This window comes from Rattus rattus, chromosome 2, assembly GCF_011064425.1.
Source record: "Rattus rattus isolate New Zealand chromosome 2, Rrattus_CSIRO_v1, whole genome shotgun sequence".
Classification (NCBI taxonomy): domain Eukaryota; kingdom Metazoa; phylum Chordata; class Mammalia; order Rodentia; family Muridae; genus Rattus; species Rattus rattus.
Window position 1 is genome coordinate 122139799 of NC_046155.1, and position 25240 is coordinate 122165038.

Here is a 25240-nt window from a genome sequence, read left to right on the forward strand (position 1 = left end):
CACCAGTGGAAGGGGAAGCCCTGGGTCCTGCTAAGACTGAACCCCAGTGAACTAGACTGTTGGGGAGAGGCAGCAATGGGGGAGGGTTGGGAGGGGAACACCCATAAGGAAGGGGGGGGGAGGGGATGTTTGCCCGAAACCGGGAAAGGAATAACACTCGAAATGTATATAAGAAATACTCAAGTTAATAATAATAATAATAAAAAAAGAAGTTGGGGTCTCCAGAGCATAAGATTTATGTGCTAATCACCAGTGTCATTGCTAGATTACTGGAAATTCTAAATTTGAGTTTAGAAAAAGTGCATAGAAGAGTTGAGGATCTTTAAAATACCACAAAACTATCCTTACTGGGGACGTATTTGGAGGTTTTCATGCATCTTCAAGCTTTGCCAATTCAGATGGGCAATGACTTTTGCAAGCAATATTCTCAATATTCTTATGCCTTCTGTGGGAAGAAGTTTAGGCTCTTCTGGAAATTGACTGGATAATCTAAGGAGTTGGCATACACAGTGGAGCCCTGTACAACTATACAAGGAAAGAGTGACTTCTGTTAAGAAGGCAAAGCATAAAACAGATAGATTAATTTGAATTGATATGTGCTTGCATAAACGAATAAACAAAAACAAATGAACAGTCAAACAAAAAAATGGGAAAAAAGCTAGAACAATCCAACATTGTGTTCTGTAGAAAGGTGAGAGTAGGAGTGCCTAGTGTCAAGAAGAACAGTAGATTAAGAATAGAACTATAGTTTATGTAAAAGGCTCCTGTTCTGTACTTTTGAGATTCAAACTGTTACAGACTTTTAAAAATATGGTCAATAATTGACATGAAATAAGTTGGAAGTAAAAAACAAAAAAGTATTTCTAAAATTGAAAAATAAATAGAAAAGTGCACTTATGTGGTAACTTTAAAAGAGCTAAAGTAAAATTATACTTTCCATATTTCTCTAGTTGATGTATCTTAAGGACAAAAAGAACTGAGATCAGGACAGATGGTTTAATGTTGAAATCATCTATATATTTTTAACATTATTAAGAAGTGGCACTAGTGTTTGGCTGTGGGTCTCTGCATCAGTTGCTGGATGAAGCCTCTCTGATGAAATTGGCCTAAGCACCAATCTATCAATCTGTGAGTATAGCAGAATATCTTTGGGAATCATTTCAGTGATTTTATTTATTTATGTTTTTGGCTAGCCATGTTTAGTTCCACCTTAGGACTCTCTGTGTTATCTAGCCTCTGGGACCTGGCCCTCCAGGCAATATCAAATGTGCCCTCTCATGGCCTGGGTCTCAAGGTGGAGCAGTCATTGTTTGGTCACTCCCACTATTTCTGAACCATTTTCACCCAGGCATATCTTGCAGGCAGGACAATTTGTGGGTTGAAGGTTTTGTGGATGGGTTGGTGTCCCAGTCTCTCTACTGGAAGTCATGCCTGCTTATTGGATATGGCTGTTTCAGGCTCTGTATCCTCCATTACTGAGAGTCTTAGCTAAGGTCACTCTCATAGATTCCAGGAAGTTTCTATTGCACTAGGTTTCTACCTTGCCTCCCAAATGCCCTCCAATTCCAGTTGTCTGTCCTAACATTCTCTCCCTCTAACCTCATTCTCCCCTTACTGATCCCTCTTGTTCCCATTCCCCTCCTTTCTGACTCCACCTACAATATCTAGTCTATTTCCTCTTGTCAGGGAGATTCAGGCTTTTCCCCTTGTGTCTTCCTTGTTACTTGACCTCTCTAGCTCTGTGGATTATAGCATGATTAGCCTTGACTTCACAGCTAATATCCACAGAGTACATAAGTACATAAGTAATAAGTGAGTACATACCATGTTTCTGTCTGGGTCTGGGTTACCTCACTCAGGATGATTTTTTTCCTATTTCCATCTAGTGGCTGGAAATTTCATGACATTATGTTTGTAACAGCTGAGTAATACTCTATTGTGTAAATGTACTACGTTATCTTTATCCACTTCTCAGTTGAGAGACATCTAGGTTGTTTTCAGTTTCTGACTATTGTTAATAAAGCTTCTATGAACACAGTTGACCTAGCTTCCTTGTGGTAGGAAGGAGTGTCCTTTGGATAAAGGTTCAGGAGTGTTATAGCTGGGTCTTAAGCTAGAACTATTCCCAAATTTCTGAGAAACCATCATATTGATTTCCAAAGTGGCTGCACAAATTTGCACTCCCACTAGCAATGCAGGAATCTTCCCCATGCTCCATATCCTCACCAGCATGAACTATCACTAGTGGGTTGTTTTTTTTTTGCTTGCTTTATTTATTTATTTATTTATTTATTTATTTATTTATTTATATCTAGCAATTCTGACAGGGGTACAGTGAAATCTCAAAGAAATTTTGATTTGCATTTTCCTGATTACTAGGGATGTTAAGCATTTCTTTCCATGTGTCTCAGCCATTAGAGATTTCTCTGTTGAGAATTCTCTGTCTAGATCTTCATCCCTTTTTAAATTGAATTGTTGGTTTGTTGGTGTTTAGTTTACTGAGTTCTTTATATATTTTGGAAATTAGCTTTCTTGTCAACTACAAAGTTTGAGAAATTGTTTCCCCATTTTTAAGGCTGCCATTTTGTTCGATCGATGGTATCCTTTGCCTTACAGAAGCTTTTCAATTTTGTGAGATTCCATTTACTAATTGACGATCTGAGCTGGAACTTGGGGAATCTTGTGGAAGAGGAGAAAAGAAAGATTGTAGAAGCTAGAGGGATTGAGGGCAAAACAAGAAAACTCACAGAATCAACAACTTAGGCTCATAGGGGCTCACAGAGACTGGAATGACAATCACAGATCCTGCGTGGGACTGACCTAGGTCCTCTACATACATGTTATAGTTATATAGTTTGGTCTTCTTTTGGGACTCCTAACAATGGGAGCAGGGGCTGTCTCTTACTTTTTGCCTTCTTTTTGGACCATTTTCTTCATATTGAGTTGCCTCTTCCAGCCTTAGTATAAGGGGAGGTGTTTAGTTTATTGCAACATAATATGCCATGTTTGGTTGATACCCCTGGCAGGCCTGCCTTTTCTGGAGGGAAATGGAGGAGTGGATTAGGGGGAGAGGTTGGCATAGGGAAAGGCTGAAGGAGAGGAAACTGCAGATGTAATGTATAAGTACATAGCTTTTAAAAGAGACACTAATACGTTATGAAAAATTTTAAATAATTTTATTATTAAATTCTAGTAACTATGATTTTTAGCATGAGAGAAAAACTGAAATATAAAGTCTAAGGAAGCCAAACAATCTTGAATTTGACTGTGGGTAAGCAAAATCATGAGCTCATATCATATTTTCCTTTCCAAAAAAGTGATTTCCTAGCTTTGAATTTCCCACTATAAAGACTCAGAAGTCACAAGCACCCTAGAAGCATGGGGAACTCACAACGATCCGTGTTACGGTCCAAAAATTCCATTGTGCATCAAAAAGATACAGAGATCCTTGGAGAAACATCAGCTTTAAAGGCTCTGGAAAGAAATGACAAGAGGAGCATAGAATATTCTTTCATGTAGGAAAGTGAAGGTTCCATCAAAGACTACTGGGGTTATATGAGTGGAGAGGGAGGCACAGCTTTAAGAGGTATCCATTGGCCAAAGATGGAAGGAAACAAGACATCAAAAATAGTCACTGCGGCAGACTGAAACACTTCAAGTGCATGTTCTTATTATTTTTTTTAAAAGAGCAAGTCCTGGAAATGATTTTCAGAAGCAAAACAAACCCTCAGAGAATGCTGCTCTTCTTTTCTTATTGCTATGACCAATAACTGTCAAACAGCAGCTTAAGAAAGGATATTTTTTAGTTGACTCAAAATTTGAGGTGGTGTAGCCTGTCATGGAGGAGAGGCATGGTGCTAGTAAGAGTATGGGAGAGCTGATCACACTGTGTTAGCAATAAGAAAGCAAAGAGTACACAGGAAGTAGGGCTAGACTATAGAACTTCAAGACCCACCTTCAGAGGTCCACTTCCTTCTGTAAGAGTGTTTGTTTGTTTTTATTTTCAAAAGAACTCCATAAGCTCCAGACTAAGTATTTAAATATTCAAGCCTATGTGTTCAAACCATATATAAACCATAATGCTTAGGGATAAATTCACTCTCCTAAAAACAAGTAAATACAGGGAAATGGTCAAGCCTGTTTCAAATAAGCTATAATCAGTACAATCACATAGCTGATGAAGGGAATTTTTTTATTTATAGATTTTCTGCTAATATATGCAGAAGGAACACTATAATTAGAATGTCATCCTTTTGAACCACTAACGAAATAATAGATTTTGGCAATGATCTTCAACGGTTGCTAAAATCACTAGGATAAAGGGGACTTTATAAGGAGTGATCAGACAGAACCCATTGATGGGCCATAACATCATATAAAAGAGAGATGTATTTTACCTCCCATTATGTTTCAATGAGAGCACATGGTGTATCATGTTGATACTGTATGTCTAGGATAACGGTTTAATGTAGTGCGATTAATAATTAAAGAAGTTTTGTATTCTTAAGTCAACATGCAAGATGATCTAAGAAGAGAAGCTCCTGATGAATTCTGCACATGTTCAGTGACAGAAGCAAATGAAGAGCATGTCTTGGGATACCAGGACCCCCCAATTTCTATAGACCCAGATCTAAACCCAATGAGCAAGACCTTTCCTGAGCAATTCCTCCTGCTATGTTTCCCTAATTCCTGACTTTGTAGGTCAGAAGGGTAAGCGAGGATGACAGAAGGCAGTGATGGGGAGGTGGGCAGCTCTGAAAGCAGAGGGGCTTTTTCCTAAAAGCAATTAATTCCAAGATTTATTTTTTCTCCTATTTTTTTTATTATTGCTGGAATCACTCTTCAGCATCTTCCTTGCTCCTCATTAGTTTTGGTCACTCTTTTCAAGGTTTACCTTCAAGATCCTTAGGTAGAGAGCTCCAATCACAAACTGATACTACTCATGTGAAGCTTGGGCAAGTCATCCTGTTTTCATCTGTGAAATGGGCACAATAGAGGCACCTGTTCCACAGGAATGGAGAAAGAATGAAATAAGAAACTGTATGATATCATTATTCATTCATTAGTATTGTTCTTATCCTTGACAGTATAGCTCTGGATAGCTTATGTCTGGGTAAGTTTTAGGGTAGAGATATTTGTCTAGTATTTTCTTTTTTTAATTTTTTCTCTCTTTTTTGTCATTAGAAACTATTAGACTATTTTTCCCAGACTGAGTCTCCTCAATGTGGGAGAATGCTGGAAGGAAATCGATATGAATTCTTATGGGCAATAAGGGAACTGTAGGAAGTTAGACTTGTTGTGTTGTCTGGGAGCGTGTGAAGATGTACACCGTGATCAATTACTGTATTATGTGTGTATATCTCTGCACTTAATGATACCTGGTAGGTTTTTGTATCTGTAATGCCATCTGAGGCAGCCTTGTGTGACTCATAGTTTGAAGGTGACGAAATGTATGAAATAAAATCCAAGGACTTATCTAAAAACACAGCAAAATTCAGAGTTTTTTGACTTCCTATTTTTGCTGTTTTTGCCATGTTAAGACCTAATTCTTAGAGGAATGTAGTATAAATATAACTCACATTACTGCTTCTACTTATGGCAGTCTTCTAAAGGGGGGCCTGTGACCAGTTAATGCCCTTCTGGGAATTTCCTGTTCAAACAAACACTTAGGGTCCTCAGCATTTGCACCCAACACTCTTGAATTTCCCCTTTTCTGAACTTGGAGAGTTCACTGTAAAACATCCTCTGTATTTTATATAAAAACCATCAACTGAGACATATGTTAGCATCAAATGGAGGGTTCCATTATTTAAAATTATACACCCAGGGTGATGTTTTGGTATTCCTGACTTCTATTCGTTTTCACTCAAGAAGGCAGGTGAGACAAACCATGCTAGCATATTCTGTCACAAACATACTTATTTTACAAAACTGATATTTTTTTCTGTGGACTTGTATCTGTTGGTTTCTGTCTGTCTATTCAAATGTTTACTTTTTCTTTTATCTTGGAATTTGAAAATATAGTACGTGATCACTGTAAAATTGTAAACAATATAGAAATACATATAATAAAATTGGGAAGCGTCTTACTTTCATCTTTAGAGAAAATTACTGCCTTAGTGGCTTTCTGGATACTTTCCTATCATTCACAAAGGCGTATACTATTACTGTGTATTTGGTTGTGTGGATGTATTTTCATTTTTACATAAATGAGAATGACAACGTGTATTTATCAATGAGCTGTATTTTCAAATACTACATTCATTGTCCTGGACCTACTTAGATAGCAGTACATACAGCATTTTTTTAAAATTCTTTTTTAACCATTACATACACCCTTAAAAGTAAACATATCTATGCCTTTTGAAATGACAAAATGAAAATACTGAACCAAATAGTTTTGCCTACACACAAGACAATAGTTTTCTACTAGTTCTACAGTGAAATCAATGGACCCAGGGCTCTTACATCTCCAGTGTGGGTAGACAATGCAAAGATTGTGCCCTCAAAAACAGATTCAGGTCTCATGATTAAGATTACAACATCAGGTCTCATACCTTCTCAAGCATCAGCTAGCAGTCTTTCCCTTCTTATCAAGTGTCATTAAAATACATGTCTATGCTCTTTTACTTGGCATTCTGTCATTTGTTTGTGGCCATTTGTAGCTATTTGTGGCGTGTCTGCTCTTAGTCTTCACTCATCTGTCTGTTGGTTTGCTTATCTAACTAATGCAAAGAAGAACCACGAATTATATGGATTTTAATTCCTTGTCTGTCCCAGCACTGGGGAGGCAGAGGCAGGAGGACTTCTGCAAGCTTGCGGCAAGCCTGATTTACACAGAGACTTCCAGGCCAGCCTGAGGCTGCTTAGCAAGACCATATTAGAGTCCTATTAATGATAATGATGATTATGATGATTATGATGATTTATCTGTTACATATGTTGCAGATGTTTCTGTCATTTGTCTTTTGATTACAAATTTTTTGTCTTTGATATTTAATTTTACAAAATTGTGTCTATAAATCGTATCCTTTATGGCTTTTTAAGTGTATGTCACGTAGGAAGGTCTTCTACTCCTGAGGTTATACAAATACCTTTGTAAGTTTTCTTCTAATATTCTTATTGTTTTGTTTTTTATGTTTAGCTCTTTAATCCATCTGGAAATGATTTTTGTATATGGTGTGAGGTAGGTATCTAAGTGTATTTTTTTAATGAATAGTTCATTGTCCCAACACTTTAATTACTAACCCATCATTTCATATATTAAAATTCAGTATTTATACATGATTCTCCTTCCAGGTTTTCAGGTTTTGTTACATCAGTATATTGTCTATTTCTATGCCAGATATAGAGTGTTCATTGCACAGTGCAATAAAATGTGTTGCTATCTTAGAGAACAAATCCCCATCACTGTTCTTGTTCAACAACTCTTTAATTAAGCAATCATTACTTTGGATAAACTCTGGATTTATCTTGCCAGTTTCTATAACCCATTCTACTGGGAGTTTTAAATATATTTTGTACTGAAATTTTAAACTGTATTTGAAGGATAAATGAGTGATTTATCCCATCAAACCTACTTTTCCAAGAAAGTGATGAGACTCTATTTAAGAAGGTCCTATTTTGTGTTTTTTTTATTTGAATATATCTGTACATTTTAAGCCAAGTTATGTATCAGATTTTTAAGTGCTTTATTGATATTATACAGTTTTATTTTCAATTCCGTTTTGAATTACTATAGTATTATTCATGCAGTTTGGTTATTAGTTTTCTATATGTGGGTAGCTTACTAAGCAAGCTATAGTAGTTTTAATTACTTTTTAGTTAATTGTTTTGAATAACCATGCTATACCCAGACAGCAGACAATTTGGATTCTCTGCTTCAACATTTTATCATAAATTTATTTTTTAATATAATTATTTTATTAAGTCTTTGAGAGTTTCATACCATACATATATTATAGTCATATGTATGTCCAACTCCTCTCTGTAACTCCCCCTGCCCCAGAACTACCCACCTCCCTAATCGCTTTGTGTCCTCCTTCTTAAAATTTAATAACCCATAGACTTCGGATCATTAAAGCCATAGACTTTATGCTGTTCATAAGACTTCTGGTTGTATATCCATCCACTGGAGTGTGGTTGACCTTCCCTTAGAGAAAACTGCCACTCCCATGGAAAACATCCAATCTCCGTAGCATCTCAGCTACTAATGGGGACTCATGAACTCCTTCCCCCTCCATGCTGACTGGCTTGATCATGTGCAGGTCTCCTGCAAGCAACCACAGCTGCTGTGAGCTTACAAGTACATAGGTCCTATCATGTCTAGATGACTCTGTTTTGCTCTCATCCTCCCTACCAATCTTGCCTCTTACAATCTTTCCTCCCGCTCTTCTTTGATGACCACGGAGCCTTGTAGAAGGGACGCGATGAGATGTCCCATTTGTGGCTGAGCTTTTACAGTCGCTGGTTCTTTGCAGGCCTACACCTTATTGGTTTCTTTTAAGTACTATCTGCTGCACAAAGAAACTTTTCTGATAAGTTCTGAGAGCTGCACTAATCTAGTCATAGAGAGTTGTGTATTTAGAGGCCAATTTGAAACTATATGCATTTTATAAAATAATTACTATATCACATTGATTAGGGTTTCCTGGAGAGTGTTTCACAAAATCAGGGAAATTCCTTCTGTGTTTCTCAGGTTTATCAGGCATTGTGGTATGTAATGTGTTAAGTAAAAGAAGTTTTCTTTCCACATTAATAGATTAGGCTTTTCAACCCAGAAAACAGTACTGGAAAATTTTAGCATCTTTTCAAAGAATGTATTTTTTTCTTTATTTACTTTTTAATTCGGTAAATGGAACAGTAGATTTCCTATGGCTATTATTCTTGTGATACATTGCAATTAAGCTATTCAGTTTGGTGATTATATTTAGAACAGAGATGGCTTTATAAGACCATACAGACTAAATCTCTTTATCTGTATTTATATAGTTGAGGCTCTGTGTTGTTAGACCGATTCTGCTTTTACATATACTTAAGCCACAGAGAGTGGTTGAGAAAGTGTCTATGTTTTTGCATTGGAAAGCTTTACTAGAACTCACATACAAGACCTCATTTTTATTTTCATAAGACATGGGTTTGATTTGCTGTAATTTTAATATTTTGTTCTCATTTTTTTATTAAAACTTATTGGGATTTAACATTTTTTTTTATAATTTTACATTTTTCTCTTCTACACTGCTTATTAACCTTGCCAAAGATTTTAATAACTTTTGGAAGACAAGCAATTCATCACATAGATCAAGTATGTGGTTTTGTCTCTTTGACTGTTTTGCCATTGTTCTGACCAAATAAGTTTTGTTTTTAAAAATTGGTCTTATTCTTAGTTTCTTTTACTCAATGGATTTTTAGGTTTTTACTTCCTTTTAAAATTGAATCCTTACTTAGCTTAGTTATAATTTAATTATTCTAACAATCATTAAATTCCATATGTTTTTGAAAGATTCCTTCAGTTATTTTCCATTGGAGTCAATGAATAGGATTTCAGTTCATAGTATAATAAATCACTTTAAATATTATTTTTGGCAAATAGTATTTTAATTCCTTTCTTCAATACACTGTTTAATAGATTAATCCTATGTTGTTGTTTATAGTTTACTTTACTTGCTATGGAAAATGCTTCTTGTTCTTAAAATGTACTTGTTTTTTTTTCTTTTCACATTTCCTTTGAGGTTTAATATGTAATTGGATTTTGTAAATTAAAAAAGTAGCTTTAGTGTGGGTTAGTTTTTCATTGTGGCAGCTTTATCAGTTTTTAAATATTTATAATATTTTACTCTTTATATATGCATATATTTAACATGTGCTATTGTGGTAGCTGGAGTAAACAAGTTCATGATTATCAAAATGGTTAACTTTTCCAACTTTATATATGCCATTCTATTTGAAATAACTAGGACATAGCCCCCTTTTAACATTAAACTGCTGATAGAGTTTTTCAACTACACATAATAATACAAAATGTCTAAAAAGAAATGAATTAAGGAAATTTAACTGGCCATTACATCTACATAAGCATATACATGCATATGCATGCTTGCCTGTATGTATTTGTATATGTGCATATGTGCATATGTGGCCAATTGTATCTCACTTTTATTGCTTCTACTTTCTACATTTTAATTTAAACATTTTCTGTAATTTTGTCTTAAATGCAGCTTTTCTAAATAACGTGAACCTTGAGTCTAGTTTCATAATTTTATTTTTAATATTTTCTATAATTTTGTTTTAAATACAGTTTTTCTAAATAACATGAACCTTGAGTTCTAACGTAAATGTTCTTCCCATGTTAAAGGTAGTAATAATCCATTTATATTTGCTGTCTACACAGCATCAGCTTTTACTTTCATTTTGTCCATTTTGTTTATTTTATTTTAGTTTTTTATAAGATGAAAGATTCTGACATTGTGTTCCTAAAAACGGTTAGGAAGCTGTATGTAGTACTTTTATTCTTTTAAAAGCTACTCAAAGTTTCTCAAGGCATATTTAAAGGTAAATTATTATGATCAATACTTGATTGGTATCTATATGTGCTTTTCCTTCCTCCCTTAATGAAAAAGTCTTTATCAGGCTTTTAATTATTTCTGTACCCACTCTCCTCTGCACTTATGCTTAAAATTATGTGGAAATTCCATTCCCCATAATTAGGTTAGCAGGAGCAGCAGTAGTACTATTAACATTATTGGTAATATTATTTACTTTATGTTTCCATTTTATAGGAAGCCCTTATTAGTTATTGTATTACCTTTAGCCACCAAATTAGCAAGCGTTATTTAGATTTAAATTGCATTGTTGTGGTCTATTTGCTCCATTGTTGTGGAATTCAAGACATCACATACCTTACATTCCTTTTTCTGTTCTTCTAGAATCATACTCTATTAATTACTGGCATTTTTTGTTTGTTTGTTTGTTTGTTTTGTTTTGTTTGAAAGCCTGTATTCAGTGAAGAGTCCCAGTGTGTTTGCTTTCCAGGTAGAGATATTTTTGCATTGTCTTCACGGCATATAGAAAGCTAGACTGATTTCAAATATCCCAGGTTAAGAGTGACTTTTCTACCAATCCAGAAGATTAGCTTCTTCTAAGATGTTTCCATTAGATGACACACACACACAATCTACCCTTTTAGGTGTGAGGTTTTCATCTCTTTAGCTACCTGCTTTCCAGTGCTCATTGCTGATGTTCCTCCAACTGGTCCATCAGTGAAAGATGTTTGTGTTACTGGGAGACATAGACACAGAACTCTTCATTTCAAGCCAACAGCAAGCACTTTTGGAACAGATTTCACTTCTTAACTGAAAGGTCTAACTTCTGGCATTTTGCTTGGTAATGATGCGGTTCATTCCTGAAATTTGAAAGATGCTGTGAACTTGCTTTTGTGTGTGCTAATATCTCTAACCTACTGGATAGTGAATATTTATGGAGAGCTTTCCCCTCAGTCATATCTCAAATGTCTCTTCTCAGTCACTTTCTTTTCCCCTTGCATCTCAGGAGTGAACCCACTAAGTGTCTTGTTAGGCTCATTGTAAAGACTGTATCTTTCATAATGTATCATACTAAGCATTTTGAAGGGTTATTTTTGTTACCCCACACAATTTCTTATTAATGCATGGGCTTAGGAGCTTCTGGAAGTCTCCATCCTGTTCACATGAGGCACAGATCCCAAATTGTGATGAGAAATTTAAGTGGGAGCTGAAAGTAATAATCTAGAGATTAGATGTCTGTAATGTATAGTTGTACCTTGGCCACCTTTGTCAAAAGGTCTAACAGTGTTTGTGGCCACTCTGATGGTTGGAGGAACTCATCATGGTTCTCCTGGCTTCCTCCTGGAGATTTCTTAAAGGAAGATTCTAAGATTATATTTTAGTGCCAGATTCTTAATCCTTCTCTCTCACTCTCTCAGATCATCTTTGAGTTTTCACGCTCTGTGTTAAGAAGTCTCCCTCTGTCCTTGGGTCTGATTTATAGTTGCTTTTGGGGTATTCATTGATGTTAGCATCCCCATTTGCCTATGAATTCAGGTTTCCTAGAGCATGGCCATGTTGGGATCCAATGCATGGAGGGTACGTTTATATAAGAAGGGGATAGACTTCTGATTGATTCTGACCATCTGGTAACTCTTTCTTCCACTGTCATTCCTCTTTTTAGGTGGGAGGACACACCATGCTCCCCATCCGCTGGATGCCACCTGAAAGCATCATGTACCGGAAGTTTACCACGGAGAGTGATGTGTGGAGCTTTGGGGTTATTCTTTGGGAGATCTTTACCTATGGGAAGCAACCATGGTTCCAGCTCTCTAACACAGAGGTAACAAAGGGACGGGTCAGGATATGTTTGGGGGTATGGGGGAAGGCTGATGACAGATAGCCCAGAACATGGATTGCATATAGTGTAGCAATAGGTGGGCTGTCAAGATAGCAGAGTAAATGCAAGCACAATCAGGAGGGGAAAACTTCCAAGTGAAGGAAAAATTGTAACTATAGAAAATGGAATATAGCTGTCAAAAGAGTATGAAATCAGATATCTAAATTGAGACGACAGTCAGGATTCTGTTTGTTCTGCTACATATAAAAACCCCACAAATGTTTCACTCAGAGAGAAAAAGAAAACAAAGAAAAACTGGGAGTTTTTCAATTGTGCCATCTTGTGGAAACACTTACTGCTTAGTGTATCTACAGAAGGAAGTTCCCAAAGGCTTGAGCTACCTCAGGTACAGGGAAGTATGGAATCCTGAATTTACTGAAAGGGCCAAATATATATATGATTATCAGTTGTGTGTAAGTGTCCAAGAATAAAATAAACCAACAACAGTACAACACTGAATACTTATTATCTTTTCATGATTTTTTTTAGTTTCACTGATATCCTTTTTATTTTCTTCATCTTTATTTTTTATAGTATATACCGTATGACAGTCCTCCGTTTTTTTCCATGTATTTATTTATTTATTTAATCTGTATTAACCTATATATTTCTTATTTACATTTCGATTGTTATTCCCTTTCTCGGTTTCGGCCAACATCCACCTAACTCCTCCACCCCCCTTCTATATGGTTGTTCCCTCCCATCCTCCCCCATTACCGCTCTCCCCCAACAATCACATTCACTGGGGGTCTTCTTGGCAGGACCAAGGGCTTCCCTTCCACTGGTGCTCTTACTAGGATATTCATTGCTACCTATGAGGTTGGAGCCCAGGGTCAGTCCATGTATAGTCTTTGGGTAGTGGCTTAGTCCCTGGAAGCTCTGGTTGGTTGGCATTGTTGTTCATATGGGGTCTCAAGCCCCTTCAAGCTAAGTTAACATGGTAGGTCAGAAAATAATGTTTAGCACTAGGCACCTTTTTAAGCAGCTTTGGTACAGTCACTTAGTAATTTTCACAAAATCTCTCTTGGATTTGGGAAAAAGAAAGGAGATTGCTGTGGCATCTTGGTAGAGACTGGGTATCTTAGAGAACTAAACGAGGAGACAGCTTGGGATGTGGCCAGCACAGTCCATAGACATATAAGTGGAGCTTCTACAGCAGCTGACTTACAGAAAAATTCTAGCTCTTTTTATACTCTTCTGTTTTCTTGGAAATCACAAACACTAAGTCTTCTTTGTACTGAGATTTCATTTTAACACTCAAGAAAGTATCTTCTACTTAGAAGCGACATTCATTTCCTTTCTTCTATGTCTTGACTATTGAGGTGACTTTCAAAATCCCAAACTTGAAGTGGTAGATGTGACTCAATTGGTCGAGCACTTACCTAACATGCACTCTGAGCTTGATCTCCTGCACCACAGGAATCAGGTATGACGACACAGGCATATAATCCCTGCACACAGGAGACAGAGGTAGTAGGATTGATCAGAAGACCATGGTCATCCTTTGCTATTTGTGGTTAAAGAACAGATAAGATCACGTGAGATGCTACCTTAAAACAAAACAAGGCATCATTTTTTTCATTAATTAATTTATTTATTCATGCTACATCCCAATCACCCCTTTTCCCCCTCTTCTCTCAGCCACACTGCCCCACCTCCATCCTCATGCCACTCCCCTTTTCCTCAGAGAAGGAAATACCCACCCATGTATCAAGTTTCATCAGGACTAAGCACAACCTCTCCCACTGAGGCCAGACAAGGAAACCCAGATAGGGGAAAAGGATCTGAAGGTAGGCAACAGAGTCTGAGTCAGAGACAGACCCCACTCAAATTGCTAGGGGATCCCGATGAAGACCAAGCTGTATATCTGCTACATATGTGTAGGCGGCCTAGGTCTAGTCTGTGCATCCTCCTTGGTTGGTGGTTCAGCTTCAGTGAAAGCCAATGGGCCCAGGTTAGTTGGCTCTGGAGGTCTTCTTGTGGTGTCCTTGACCCCTCTAGTTCTCTTAATTCCACAAGATTCCCTGAGCTCTGCCTAACTGTGGGTCACTGTATCTCTTTCCATCAGCTGCTGGATAAAGCCACTCAGATGACAGTTGCACCCAGCTCATGTCTGTATGCATGGCAGAGCATCATTGATAGTGTCAGAGGTTAGCTCTCTCTAGTGAGATGGGTCTCAAGTTGGCCCAGTCATTAGTTGGCCATTCCTTCAACCTCTCTTCCATCTGTATCCCTGTGTATCTTGTAGGAAGGACAAATTTTGGGTCAAAGGTTTTGTGGTAGGTTGGTGTCCCCTTCTCTCCACTGGAAGTGTGCATAGCTGAAGGAACTAACCACTTCAGGTTCCATATTCTCTATAGCTGGGAAACTCAACTAGCATCAATCACCCCCATATCCTCCCAAAAGCCTCCCCATCCTAGGTCTCTGACTTACCCCTGAGATGCTCCCCAACCACCACTGATTTCCCTTCTCTCTCCCTTTCATCACCATTTCTGCTCTACCCATAACTGATTCCCACCCCTGATCCTCCTTCCTACCCCCTCTCCCATCTACTTTCCTCTCTCTATCCATCTCCAATGTCGATAAATTTCTCTTTCAGAGAGAGGGTCAGCATCTTCCTCTGGGGCCTCCTTATTTCTTACCTTCTTTGTGTCTGTGGATTGTAACATGGTTGTCCTATACTTTATAGATAATATCCACTTATAAGTGAGTTCACGCATGTCTTTCTGGATCTGAGGTACTTCACTCAGGATGATGTTTTCTAGTTCCATCCATTTGACAAGGCATTTCTTTATATAGTGATGTCTTACTATGCAGGTACTTAATGGGACCTGAACTCATTTCCCACAAATATTTTAGTGGACTTGAAGAAGAAGAAGGAAAGAGTGTATGTAGAAGCTATTGTTATTGTGGGTTTTATTTAAGTTGGTGCTATTTTCCTGAGGGATGGCACACATACATTTGCATGTATGTGAACTTATATGTATGCAAATACAGACATGCATGCATCTGTACACAATCTCCATGGTATTTGGTAGCCAAAGAAAGAAAGTACCATCAATGGGTGTGTTGCTGTTGTTAGCATAATCTTTTTTAAACTCTTCTATCTTATATTATATACCATCTGCCATTTTCCCTCCCCTACCTTCCCCTCCCACAGACCTCCATCCCTACCTCCCTTCAGAAAAGAGCAGTCCTCCCAAGGACATCAACCAAACACAGCATAACATGCTACAATACCACCAGGCACATAGCATCACATTGAGGCTGGACAAGGCAGACCAGTAGGAGGAACAGAGACCCACAGGTAGACAAGAGTCTGGGACAATCCCACTGATAGGAATCTCACAAGAACACCAGGTTACTCAGCCATAGTATATAGGCAGAGGACCTAGGAATCTTTTCATGGATATGAAAGCTTGCTAGAGCAGCTAATGGGGTGCTTGTGTCCTCTTCTAAGATGGTGTTGCAGAGCCCTGCCCTTAAAGACTAGCTTTCTTCTGTCAACCATGCCCCTTGCCCTACCCATAGCAGCAGCTAAGTATTGGTAGTAACTGATGATGGACTTAGCAGTGAAAGCTTATGGTCTGGACTCTTCTGCTATAGAGAAGATGGTACTGGATGCCTTTGATCTAAGCATAGGCAGAAGCTATGACAGTTCGAAATGAATCATTCTGCCTGAATGTGGAAGAAATAGGGGTGACAATGGAGAGAGTTCTGAGACCAAATGGTAAACACAAGCACCTGGAGACTTATCACATTGGCAATGAAATGACCCCAGTGTGCCATCGCAGACTACATGGCAAGTGTGAACAGAAGAGGACTGGCACAGAGAAGGTGTCCAGATCAGAGTAATCTGAGATGCCCAGGAGAAAGCACTGTTCTGCAGGCTGTTGAGATAGAAGGGGTGAGGGAGAAGAAGATGCTAAGAAGAGAGGAAGAGAGGGGGTTCTTACCCCATAAAATACATGCTAAGAGGGAAGAGAAGCAAAGCATTTGCTCAAATACCAGATTACACAAAACATTGCTCTTCTAATCATCACAGTCTTCACGTGTGGAAACTGAAGTTTGTGGTAACCTGTTTAAAATAACAGAGTGGTAAAGTTAGAGAGAAGTTAAAACAAATTGGAAAACTAAATGAAGTTTGAGAAAATGTGCATACATCAGTTTCTTTCTGCTTGGTACTCTAGCAGAGCCTAGGTTAACATTATGAGTTGATAGAATTTAGTGTCCTGGATGGCATCTTGCACAGGATGGGAGGTTAAAAGCTAAAGAAATGTGGATAAACCATTGCATTTGGCTAATGTATTAACCAAATATAATATACAATGTGCCAATAGTAGGCAAATGGCAGGTCATAATGGGAACCATATATAAATTCTCTCAATTTTTCTTTAATCCAAGATGCTTTTTTAAAAATAGTATAGAATAGAGTTTATTCAGAGCATGGGGAGGGAAGTTAAGAGAGTAGTAGGGCAGAGAAAGAGAAGTAGAGGAGTAGAGTAGAGGCCGGCCATGAGCACGTGGAGAGAATGGGGAGAGAAGGGACAATGGAGTAAGAGAGCAAGAGCAAGAGCCCAAGATGCTTTTAAAAACAGAATTTATTTCCTTGCTATTGTGAATGTAGTAGCCATAACCATGGGTGTTCTAATATCTCTGCGGTAGAATGTAAGTCCTTTAGGTATATGCCTGCACTTAGCAGTACATCTGGGCCATGAGGTAGCATCACCTTTTAACTTCTTGAGAAACCTCCATGCTTATTTCAAGCAGAGCCTACAATGTCTCTAAGTACGTGTGCACATGAGAGTCAGTGTGGGATTCAGTTATGAAATAAAAGCAGGGTGGTGGGAAGAGAAAAGGAGGCATTGGAGAAATCTTAGGGAAGGACTATAGGGTACTGAGATGTGAGAGAAGGGATGGTGTGGTGGTGGTGGAGGTGAACAAAGTGGGACTGGAGGGAAGGAAAGAAGAGGGAGAAAATAAGAAAAATCAAATAAAACCAAAATGCTAGAATGAAGCCTAATACTGCATTTGCTAATTAGAAAAATAAAGTCTAGTGTTAAAATTAAGGAAAAGGTGGGAGAAATAGGGTGGCACAGTGGGGATACATCCAAAGTACATTACACTTGTATTAAAATGTCCTTATGTAACCTAATACTGTGTGGGATGCATACACACCAGTGGGGAAGTAAATAATTGTTTTTAAATGCGGTACAGATAAGTAGTACAAAAATCACCTTCTTTGAGGTCCCAGGTTCAGTTTCTAGCATTTCAAAGGAAACATCTTTGAGGAATTGATATTGAACTGCAAAGGACATGCGTGGGGCCCCTGCACCATGCAGCCATCATTGTAGTAACAGCGACCTTTTTATTACTGCAGTTGGTCCTCCTGGAACTCCTGATTCCAGTCTTACAGACCAGGATGGTGATAACCCCTGAGGGTAACTGACTTGCCCTGGCCATCCAGGCAGTGGTGACTCTAACAACCCACAGAGAGCTATGAACAACGGAGGAAAGCTGGGAGCAGAAAAGGTGTTCTTTCCCAGGGAAGACCACAGACTGGTTGCCAGTGACCCTACATTCAAGTACTATATGAACTGAGCAGGTTATATTTAGAGATATATAATATATGCATATATAACAATTAATGAAAGAAGAAACCATGAATTTGAATAAGATTTGGAGAGGGATATTTGGGAGTTTAGGAGGGAGCAGAGGGAGGGGAGAAATGTAGTAATTATAGTATAATCTCAAAAATAATGTTTAAAATGTAAATCAATATAATACTAGAAAAAATCCGAAAGTAAACAAGACAGACAATTTACTGCCAAAAGGAAGGTCGACTTTGCTTAGGAAAGGGTCCTATGCCCAGGGGCAAGTAGGATGGTTTGTACAGAGGCTGTGGCTAGAAGAAGAACTTGCTATAAATAGAAACCAGTGGCTAAGGGATGGATCAGCTTTAACAGCAGGGGGACTGGAGTTCTGATCCACAGAACCCACCCATCCGGCCCTGAGCAGGCAGGGCAGCTGCCTGAAATCTCAACCCTGGGAAGGCAGGGAAAGCTGACTAGAGAAGGAGCTGAAGTGAGTGAGTTCCAGGTTTAAAGAGAGATTCTGCCTCAATAAAGTCGGGAACTCAAGCAAGGAAGATACACAATGGCTTCTACACCCGTGTATATACACATCCATGCCCATCTACCCACACATGAGAATGCACACAAAAACACATGCATAACACATACATTCGCAATTAAATGAAAAGTAAATAGGAATTAACAGGAGACAGCTATGAACTTTTCAAAATCACACAGGCTATGAGGCGGAGGGATGGTGGTCAGGACCCAATCTCTACAGCCAGGTGAGAGAGGACGGTCCCTCAGGCAGTCCACGTGGCAACCAGGACTACGGAACTTGGAAGCAAATGGGAAGGGTGGCTGTGGAGATTCAGGCTCCATGTGCTGTGGCCCAGCAGGTTCAGCACGAAGAGCAGCAGTGAGTGAGATCCACCAGCCCTGCTCATCGCCTTCTCACCCTCTGCTTGGGCAGAGAAGAAAACCAAGGCTGTTCTCTAACCAGAGTTCTGCCTGTGTGTGTGGCTCTGGGCTGAAGCCGCTCTGATGAGTAAAGCTCACATAGTTGGCCAGGCAGGAGTCCCAGGGCCAAGGATGGGCTTTGAATACACTTCTAGATTAACTTTTTATTTATTCCTGCTCTTTCAGGTCATTGAATGCATCACCCAAGGCCGTGTCTTGGAGAGACCCCGAGTCTGCCCAAAAGAAGTATATGATGTCATGCTGGGGTGCTGGCAGAGGGAACCGCAACAGCGGCTGAATATTAAGGAGATCTACAAAATCCTCCATGCTTTGGGGAAGGCCACCCCAATCTACCTGGACATTCTTGGCTAGTGGTGACTGGTGGCCAAGCGTTTGTACTCTGTTGCCTCCTCTCTCCCTGCCTCATCTCTTCTTTTTTCCTCATCTCAACTCCTTTCTTCCATCTTTGACGGAAACGAACATCTTCATATAAACTCAAGTGCCTGCTACACATACAACACTGAATTTAAACAAAACAAAACAAAACAAAACGAAAAAAAAAAACAAAAACAAAAGAAAGAAACCCTGTAAGGCAGTTCGACATATATATTTATATATATAACTATCTATCTATCTATATCTACAGAGAATTACCTTCTCTAATACAGAGAAGCTGCTGATACAGAAAACCGTAAGACATTAATAACTGAGAAAAAATTAAATATTATTATTATTATTATTAACACAACTGAAATTCCCTTGACTTAAGCTGTGGCCCATGTTTTTTTTAGGTCTGGCTTTTTGGAGATCTTGTCTTGACCCAGCAGAGAGAGAAAGGCTAGGAGGAGGCAGGTTGGCGCACGATCTTCAGTGCGCAAGCGTGACCCACTGACGGTGTCTGGCAAGGAAACAATTCCGGAGTCCAGGCCCTTCAGAAACATTTCTGGTCTGCCTTTACCTTTGCCTCCGCTCTCTTCCCCTTTTCCCCCTCTTCGGGACAATTTTCTAATTTGTCCATTCTATAAAGCATATCGGCCTGATGCTTTTGGAAATCAATGATGACACCTACGGGTAAATACTGAACAAATACCAACACCAGACCACACAAAGCCATCCATGGTCGGGTAACCACCAAACAAGAAAGGGCAGGGGACTCTGGGGAGAGCTAGCCCCACCCTTCCGCTCAAGATCCTTACTAGGTTTGAATGGTTTCATCCTCTGACCTTGAAGACCTGGATTTGGTGGATTAAAGAACAGAGGAAGTAAGTACAGCTGACGTCTGAATTCTATCAAGGCACTGCCACTCATCTTCCTATCACTGGGAGGACTCTTGGCCTGTCCTTTTGTTTGCAGGCCCCTCGGGAGCTTGGAGGTCTAGTATCCACATTCTCTGCTGTCGTCCACTAATGTGGACGCAGCAGGCTTCAGGGCTCTAGTAGCAAGAGACTTAGTTCCTCATAGGTCCTAATTAGGCATCCCCTTGGGTTGTATTTCTTATCTTGCTTCCCCCACATCCGGAGGTTCTATCAAGTCCTGGGTAAACCTCACTGCCAGGGAAGGAATCCAGGTGAGAGCCCGAGGCATGTGTGTTTCAAGGAGTCAGGCACTGGCATTGGCAAAAGCCAGCAGCGAAGAATCTACTTGGCACCTGTGCTGAGAGCCCTTGACATTCTCCTCACGTTTTCAGCCCTTGGAAGGATTGATGCATCTGCCTTTGAGCTGTTGTGAAAAGGCAGAGACTGAGAAATCGCTTTGTGGGCTGGGTGTCGGGGGAGGGGCTGCAGCTTCTCTGGAAGATGTCCAACAAGTGGCCTGTGCCGCAGACTTGGCATCTTAATGAGGACCAAGCTCTGACCATGAGTGAAAATGGAAGCATCTGGGCTGGGGCCGGTCCCCTCGTTTGGTCCCAGCACCAGGGGAATCACTGCCTTCCCCACTGTGCGCCGTACGACGGCAGAAGTGAGCTCTCTGGACAGCTCCCCTACACAACAATGAATCGCCCCAGGGAGCTAAGAGCCTGGCTGCACAGACCGGTCTGCTGGGGAAGAGGAGATACACTCTCCCTAGGTTACCTGTCTCTCCACCTCATCCCAAGCACAGAGCTACCTAACTGACTGACATTTTCTTATCTGAAGCTCCCAGGAGCCACCGACTACCCTTCTCCTTGGCAGCTGCGGGAAGTCTACAGCCTGGGTACCCTGGCCAGTGAAAGCAGCTGAAGTATGGGCCACTCTGTGGCGGGTTTCGAACTGGATTATGTGGTTGTGGTTTTGCTTTATTTTTTTAAAGACCAACACATGTTTTTATTCAACTAGAAAAAGAGCTGTGCTCAGATTGTAGCCATGGTTGGGATTCAGGGATCAGCAGGCTGCTCAGCTGGACTGGGGAGGGAGCTGGGTTAACTGAGATTTCAGAGTGGAACTTCTTACTGTACTAGAGACCTAGCCCCTGAGGACATTAGGGGAAAGCTCTTTGGATTGATCCCTTCAAAAGAACCCTTTGCTATCCTAAGGTAATTACACCTCTTATCCCTTGAATTGGTCCACTACCTGAGGCTTTTGGTCTCTGACAGAGATGTGAATGCTGGATGGAAGTTTCCATTCAGGTTTTAATCTGGAAATCTGGATAACTAGAGGGGAGGCATTCAGGCAGGGAATGACTAGAGGGGCCTGCGGGGAACAAGTTTTCCAGTTAGAAGTGATGTTGCAAGATCTATCCTTTCCCAGATCAATCTCTTAAGGCTTTATGTTCTTGAAAGGAGTGGAGAACAGAAGGCATTTATTGACCTGATGGAACAGTTAGGAGAAACAACAAGACTGAACTTGCTCACGTGTCCTTTGTTAGTTCCATGCACGTCCACATTGGCATCAGGGTCACCGCCTCTCTGTAGCCTCCATTGTTGCTGCCTGTGTAATAGTAGGAGAGAGAAAGCAGTGGAGTTAGGAGGGTTGCAGAATGTACCCAACCTTCATCCACTTTGTGTAGAGTGAATTTTACATGTGAACCTTAGAAGGTGGAGAAAGGGTTCGAGGTGGTAAGGAAATGCAGGACAGGCTTTGGATAGTAACGTGTATTCTAGTTCTCTGGGGGTGTGCGGGCATGCCTTAGTCCTTGCCATTCTCTTCACTGTGTCATGCTTTCCTTATGTGCAAAATAAGGGGTGCCCTTGTTGTGCCCTCATCCTACTCCAGCTCCAAATTCTTAGCTTCTCTCAGCACCGAGTCGTCCTATCACGTTTTTCTGAGCATCACTCTGGAATACTAGAAAAATCCTCCTTTGCCTCAGAAAGAGCAGAAAGAGGTTGTCTCTGAGAACACACTGTACTTAGGTTGGGATTGGCCCCAGTAAGTCACTCTGATCCTCTTCTTTACCTTTGTCACAGCATGTGAAGAGTCTAAAGTGTCTGAAGACTACTTTAGGCCAGGGTAGGGGAACATTTTGTCTCATTCACTACCCCAGCTTTCTTTTAGACCAGAAAATTGTTATTGGTGGTTTATTTATTTACTTATTTATTTATTTATTTTTAAAGAATCTAATGTGGTCCAGCGAGTCTAGAATTAACATCCCATTAGCCCATGGAGGCACTGCCAACTGCTCCATCCTGCTTTCTACGTAAATATACACATCTATACCTTCAAAGAGCATGCCACATTAACTTAGTACTTAGCTTGAAGACAAGACCACTACGAATGCTCCTGAATGTTCCAGAGACCCCATGTTTAACTCTGTGCCCTGTTACTGTCACCTGGGTCCATCCTGAACTGACAACGAGTGACTTGGATGTCCATTGTAGAAGAGAGTGTCATGGACAAGGGCCCTTTTCGTTATTTGCTTTGAATATGAACTTGACAGTCCTTTCTGATTACATCTCTGAACTGTGAGTGGTTGTCAAGTTAACTAAGCTTTCTCTAGTCAACACACAAAGGAGTTTGGGCTCCTTCACTCAGCAGACCATGCACAAGTTATTCCCAGAGAACACTTTTTTATTGGAGATGAAGATCTTCCATTTTTCTGGGATTTAATTGAACAGTGCCGTTCATCTCTGGAGACACACTAGTGTAGTACTTCTGGTGCTAAATCCTACAGAAGCCAATACCCACAGAAGAGCTTCAATACAGAGAGTGAGCTAACTGTGCTGGAAAAGCACTGCATACATCAGAAAGGCCACTAAGAACCCTGCTTGGGTATTCATGGGATTTAGGCAAAATCAGCATCTCTTAGATTATCAGTTTTCCCATCCAAGATATAGAGTGTTGGAAGAGGTGCATCCCTAGGGTCAACTTCAGTTTGAAAGGCTAAATTTGAGTCCCATCTACTTCTTTATTCTAAGCTTGTTTGCTAGAAGTGAGAGACGAAATGAAAAAGTGGGGAGGGAAAGGAAGAAAAGTTGCTGTTGACAAAAACTAAGCATAATTAGTGCCTGGTGTTTGAGGGACCCTGGTGCAGGATCCAGGCACACAAGGAAATTGATATTTGTATTTTTCAAGAGAAATCACCCCCTTCTCTTCTAGCCATCTTCCCCACTTCACAAGTCCACACTGGCAGAAACTGGTCTGCCATAGGGAGACAGTCCCACCCACCTCCCATGCAAGGTAAATAGTAATGTGAACTCTGGGTCGGAAACCAAGAGAATTTGTATATGTCCTTGCTTTTCCTGAGTTCTTTTAGTTCAACAATAGACGAGTGGCATATTTGCTTCCTTTCTCTGAACCAGACAGCAACAGTATAATCTTTACACTCACCTGAGATTTTTGATCTTTGCAATACTTGGCTTAGTGTGGAACATAGAATATTTGTGGATGATCAGTCAATGAACCCACATATCAGCAGTCCTGTGAGTTACCACCAAGTATCTCTGTAGTGTGTAGTATGTACTTTGGTTGGGCAGCAGCTTGTTAAAATGCACAAGGTGTTTACCTCAGAACAACAACAATAACAAAAGGTCAGCTTGAGCTCAGATCCTGTGATCTCTAGTTCCTCACTATGATTTTATTTTTATTTAAGACTCACCCTATTTTCTTTTTTTACCAAATAAATTCTTTCAGCCAATACTAAATAGAGCTGGAGGGTTAACTCCAAGTTTGGGCATCATTATTAAAACATTTGTATGGGCTTTAGTACCAATTTGGGGATTGCTTGAGTCACCAGAAAAAACATTCCTTTTCAGCTAGTCATATGCATATCCTGTACTTTCTTTATCCATTGGATGGGCCATAGTGCCAGAGAAGTTTCCCTGGAGTCAGCAAGTCAGCTGTGGTTTGGGAATCTTTTGGTACTTTATCTTTCTCCTGGATGAGAACTGTAGAGGTAGACTGGCCTCAGAGACATTGAGAAAGATCCCAAGTTGTTATTTCATAAAGTTTGATGATCTGCTTCTCTCCACATTAAATTATATTGACAATAGTATCTGAGCTTCTCAATATCATCATTCCTGGTATTTGATAACACTCCATGCAGAAACCCATCCTACTTACATTTTGTTTGGAATTTGGTATTGAAGGTACCAGCACTGCAGATGAATCCTCTCCCAGGAACGTCAGAATCTGAGAGGATACTAGTTGACTACCACTCTCTCTGATAGGTACTGGTGATGGTGGTGGACATGTTGGCTATTTATGTGAATACACTAGGTATTAGGCATCTTGCTCTGCACCTGGGCTGTCCTACTCAGAGCCTTGTGTCTTGGCTTCTAACAAGGCTTCTGTCTGTCTGGTACATTCTCTCTAAGCACTCTGTGTGTACGTGTGTGCAACAAGTTTCTCATGTACAAACAGGTACCTTTCTGTGAGATCTGCAGAAATGTGGGCTCCACCCAAAAGAACTTTGAATACTTTTTCTTTTGTTTTTTATTTTCTTGCTAGCAATATTAAATTATATAACATCATGGGTTTCATTATGATGTTTTTAAGTATGTGTCGTACTTGGACTTCCTCTCCGAGTCATAAAATTCACATTGCCCTTCCTGTGGGCAGCTAGGATCTAATTTTAAAACAAAGCCCGATTTGGTAGTTGCCATAAGAATGGTGTCTTAAACCAGTAAGCGAAGTTTCCTTTTTAAGAGGCAAGAGAGTAAATTCTATTAACTTTGTCCCATATTCATCCAGGCATACATTGGAGCACCAAAGTCTGAGCTCAGCTCTTTCACTAGATTTACAGGCTATAAAGTAGAAGTTGCTAATAGATGGTGGATTGAGATAACACAGAAGACAAGGAGCTCCTCCTTCTGAGGAGCTTCCAGGCATTTAGGTATTGCTTTCATTTAGTATCTCTGAGATGAGTCAGTCTCT

At 39.8% G+C, this 25240-nt stretch overlaps 1 protein-coding gene across 3 annotated transcripts in view; it reads left to right on the forward strand.

The window, feature by feature from the left end:
- Positions 1 to 19505, forward strand: part of Ntrk3 (neurotrophic receptor tyrosine kinase 3) — a 369825-nt gene extending 350320 nt beyond the window's left edge. For 2 of the 3 annotated variants that reach the window (XM_032893399.1, XM_032893400.1), the window contains 3 exons: positions 7145 to 7186; positions 12205 to 12363; positions 19140 to 19505. In XM_032893399.1, coding sequence (XP_032749290.1) covers positions 7145 to 7186; positions 12205 to 12363; positions 19140 to 19325 — 387 coding nt within the window. In that variant the 3' untranslated portion in view covers positions 19326 to 19505. The remainder of the gene's footprint in view (positions 1 to 7144; positions 7187 to 12204; positions 12364 to 19139) is intronic. The other variant, XM_032893401.1, reaches the window with a different exon arrangement.
- Positions 19506 to 25240: the final 5735 nt, after the last annotated feature.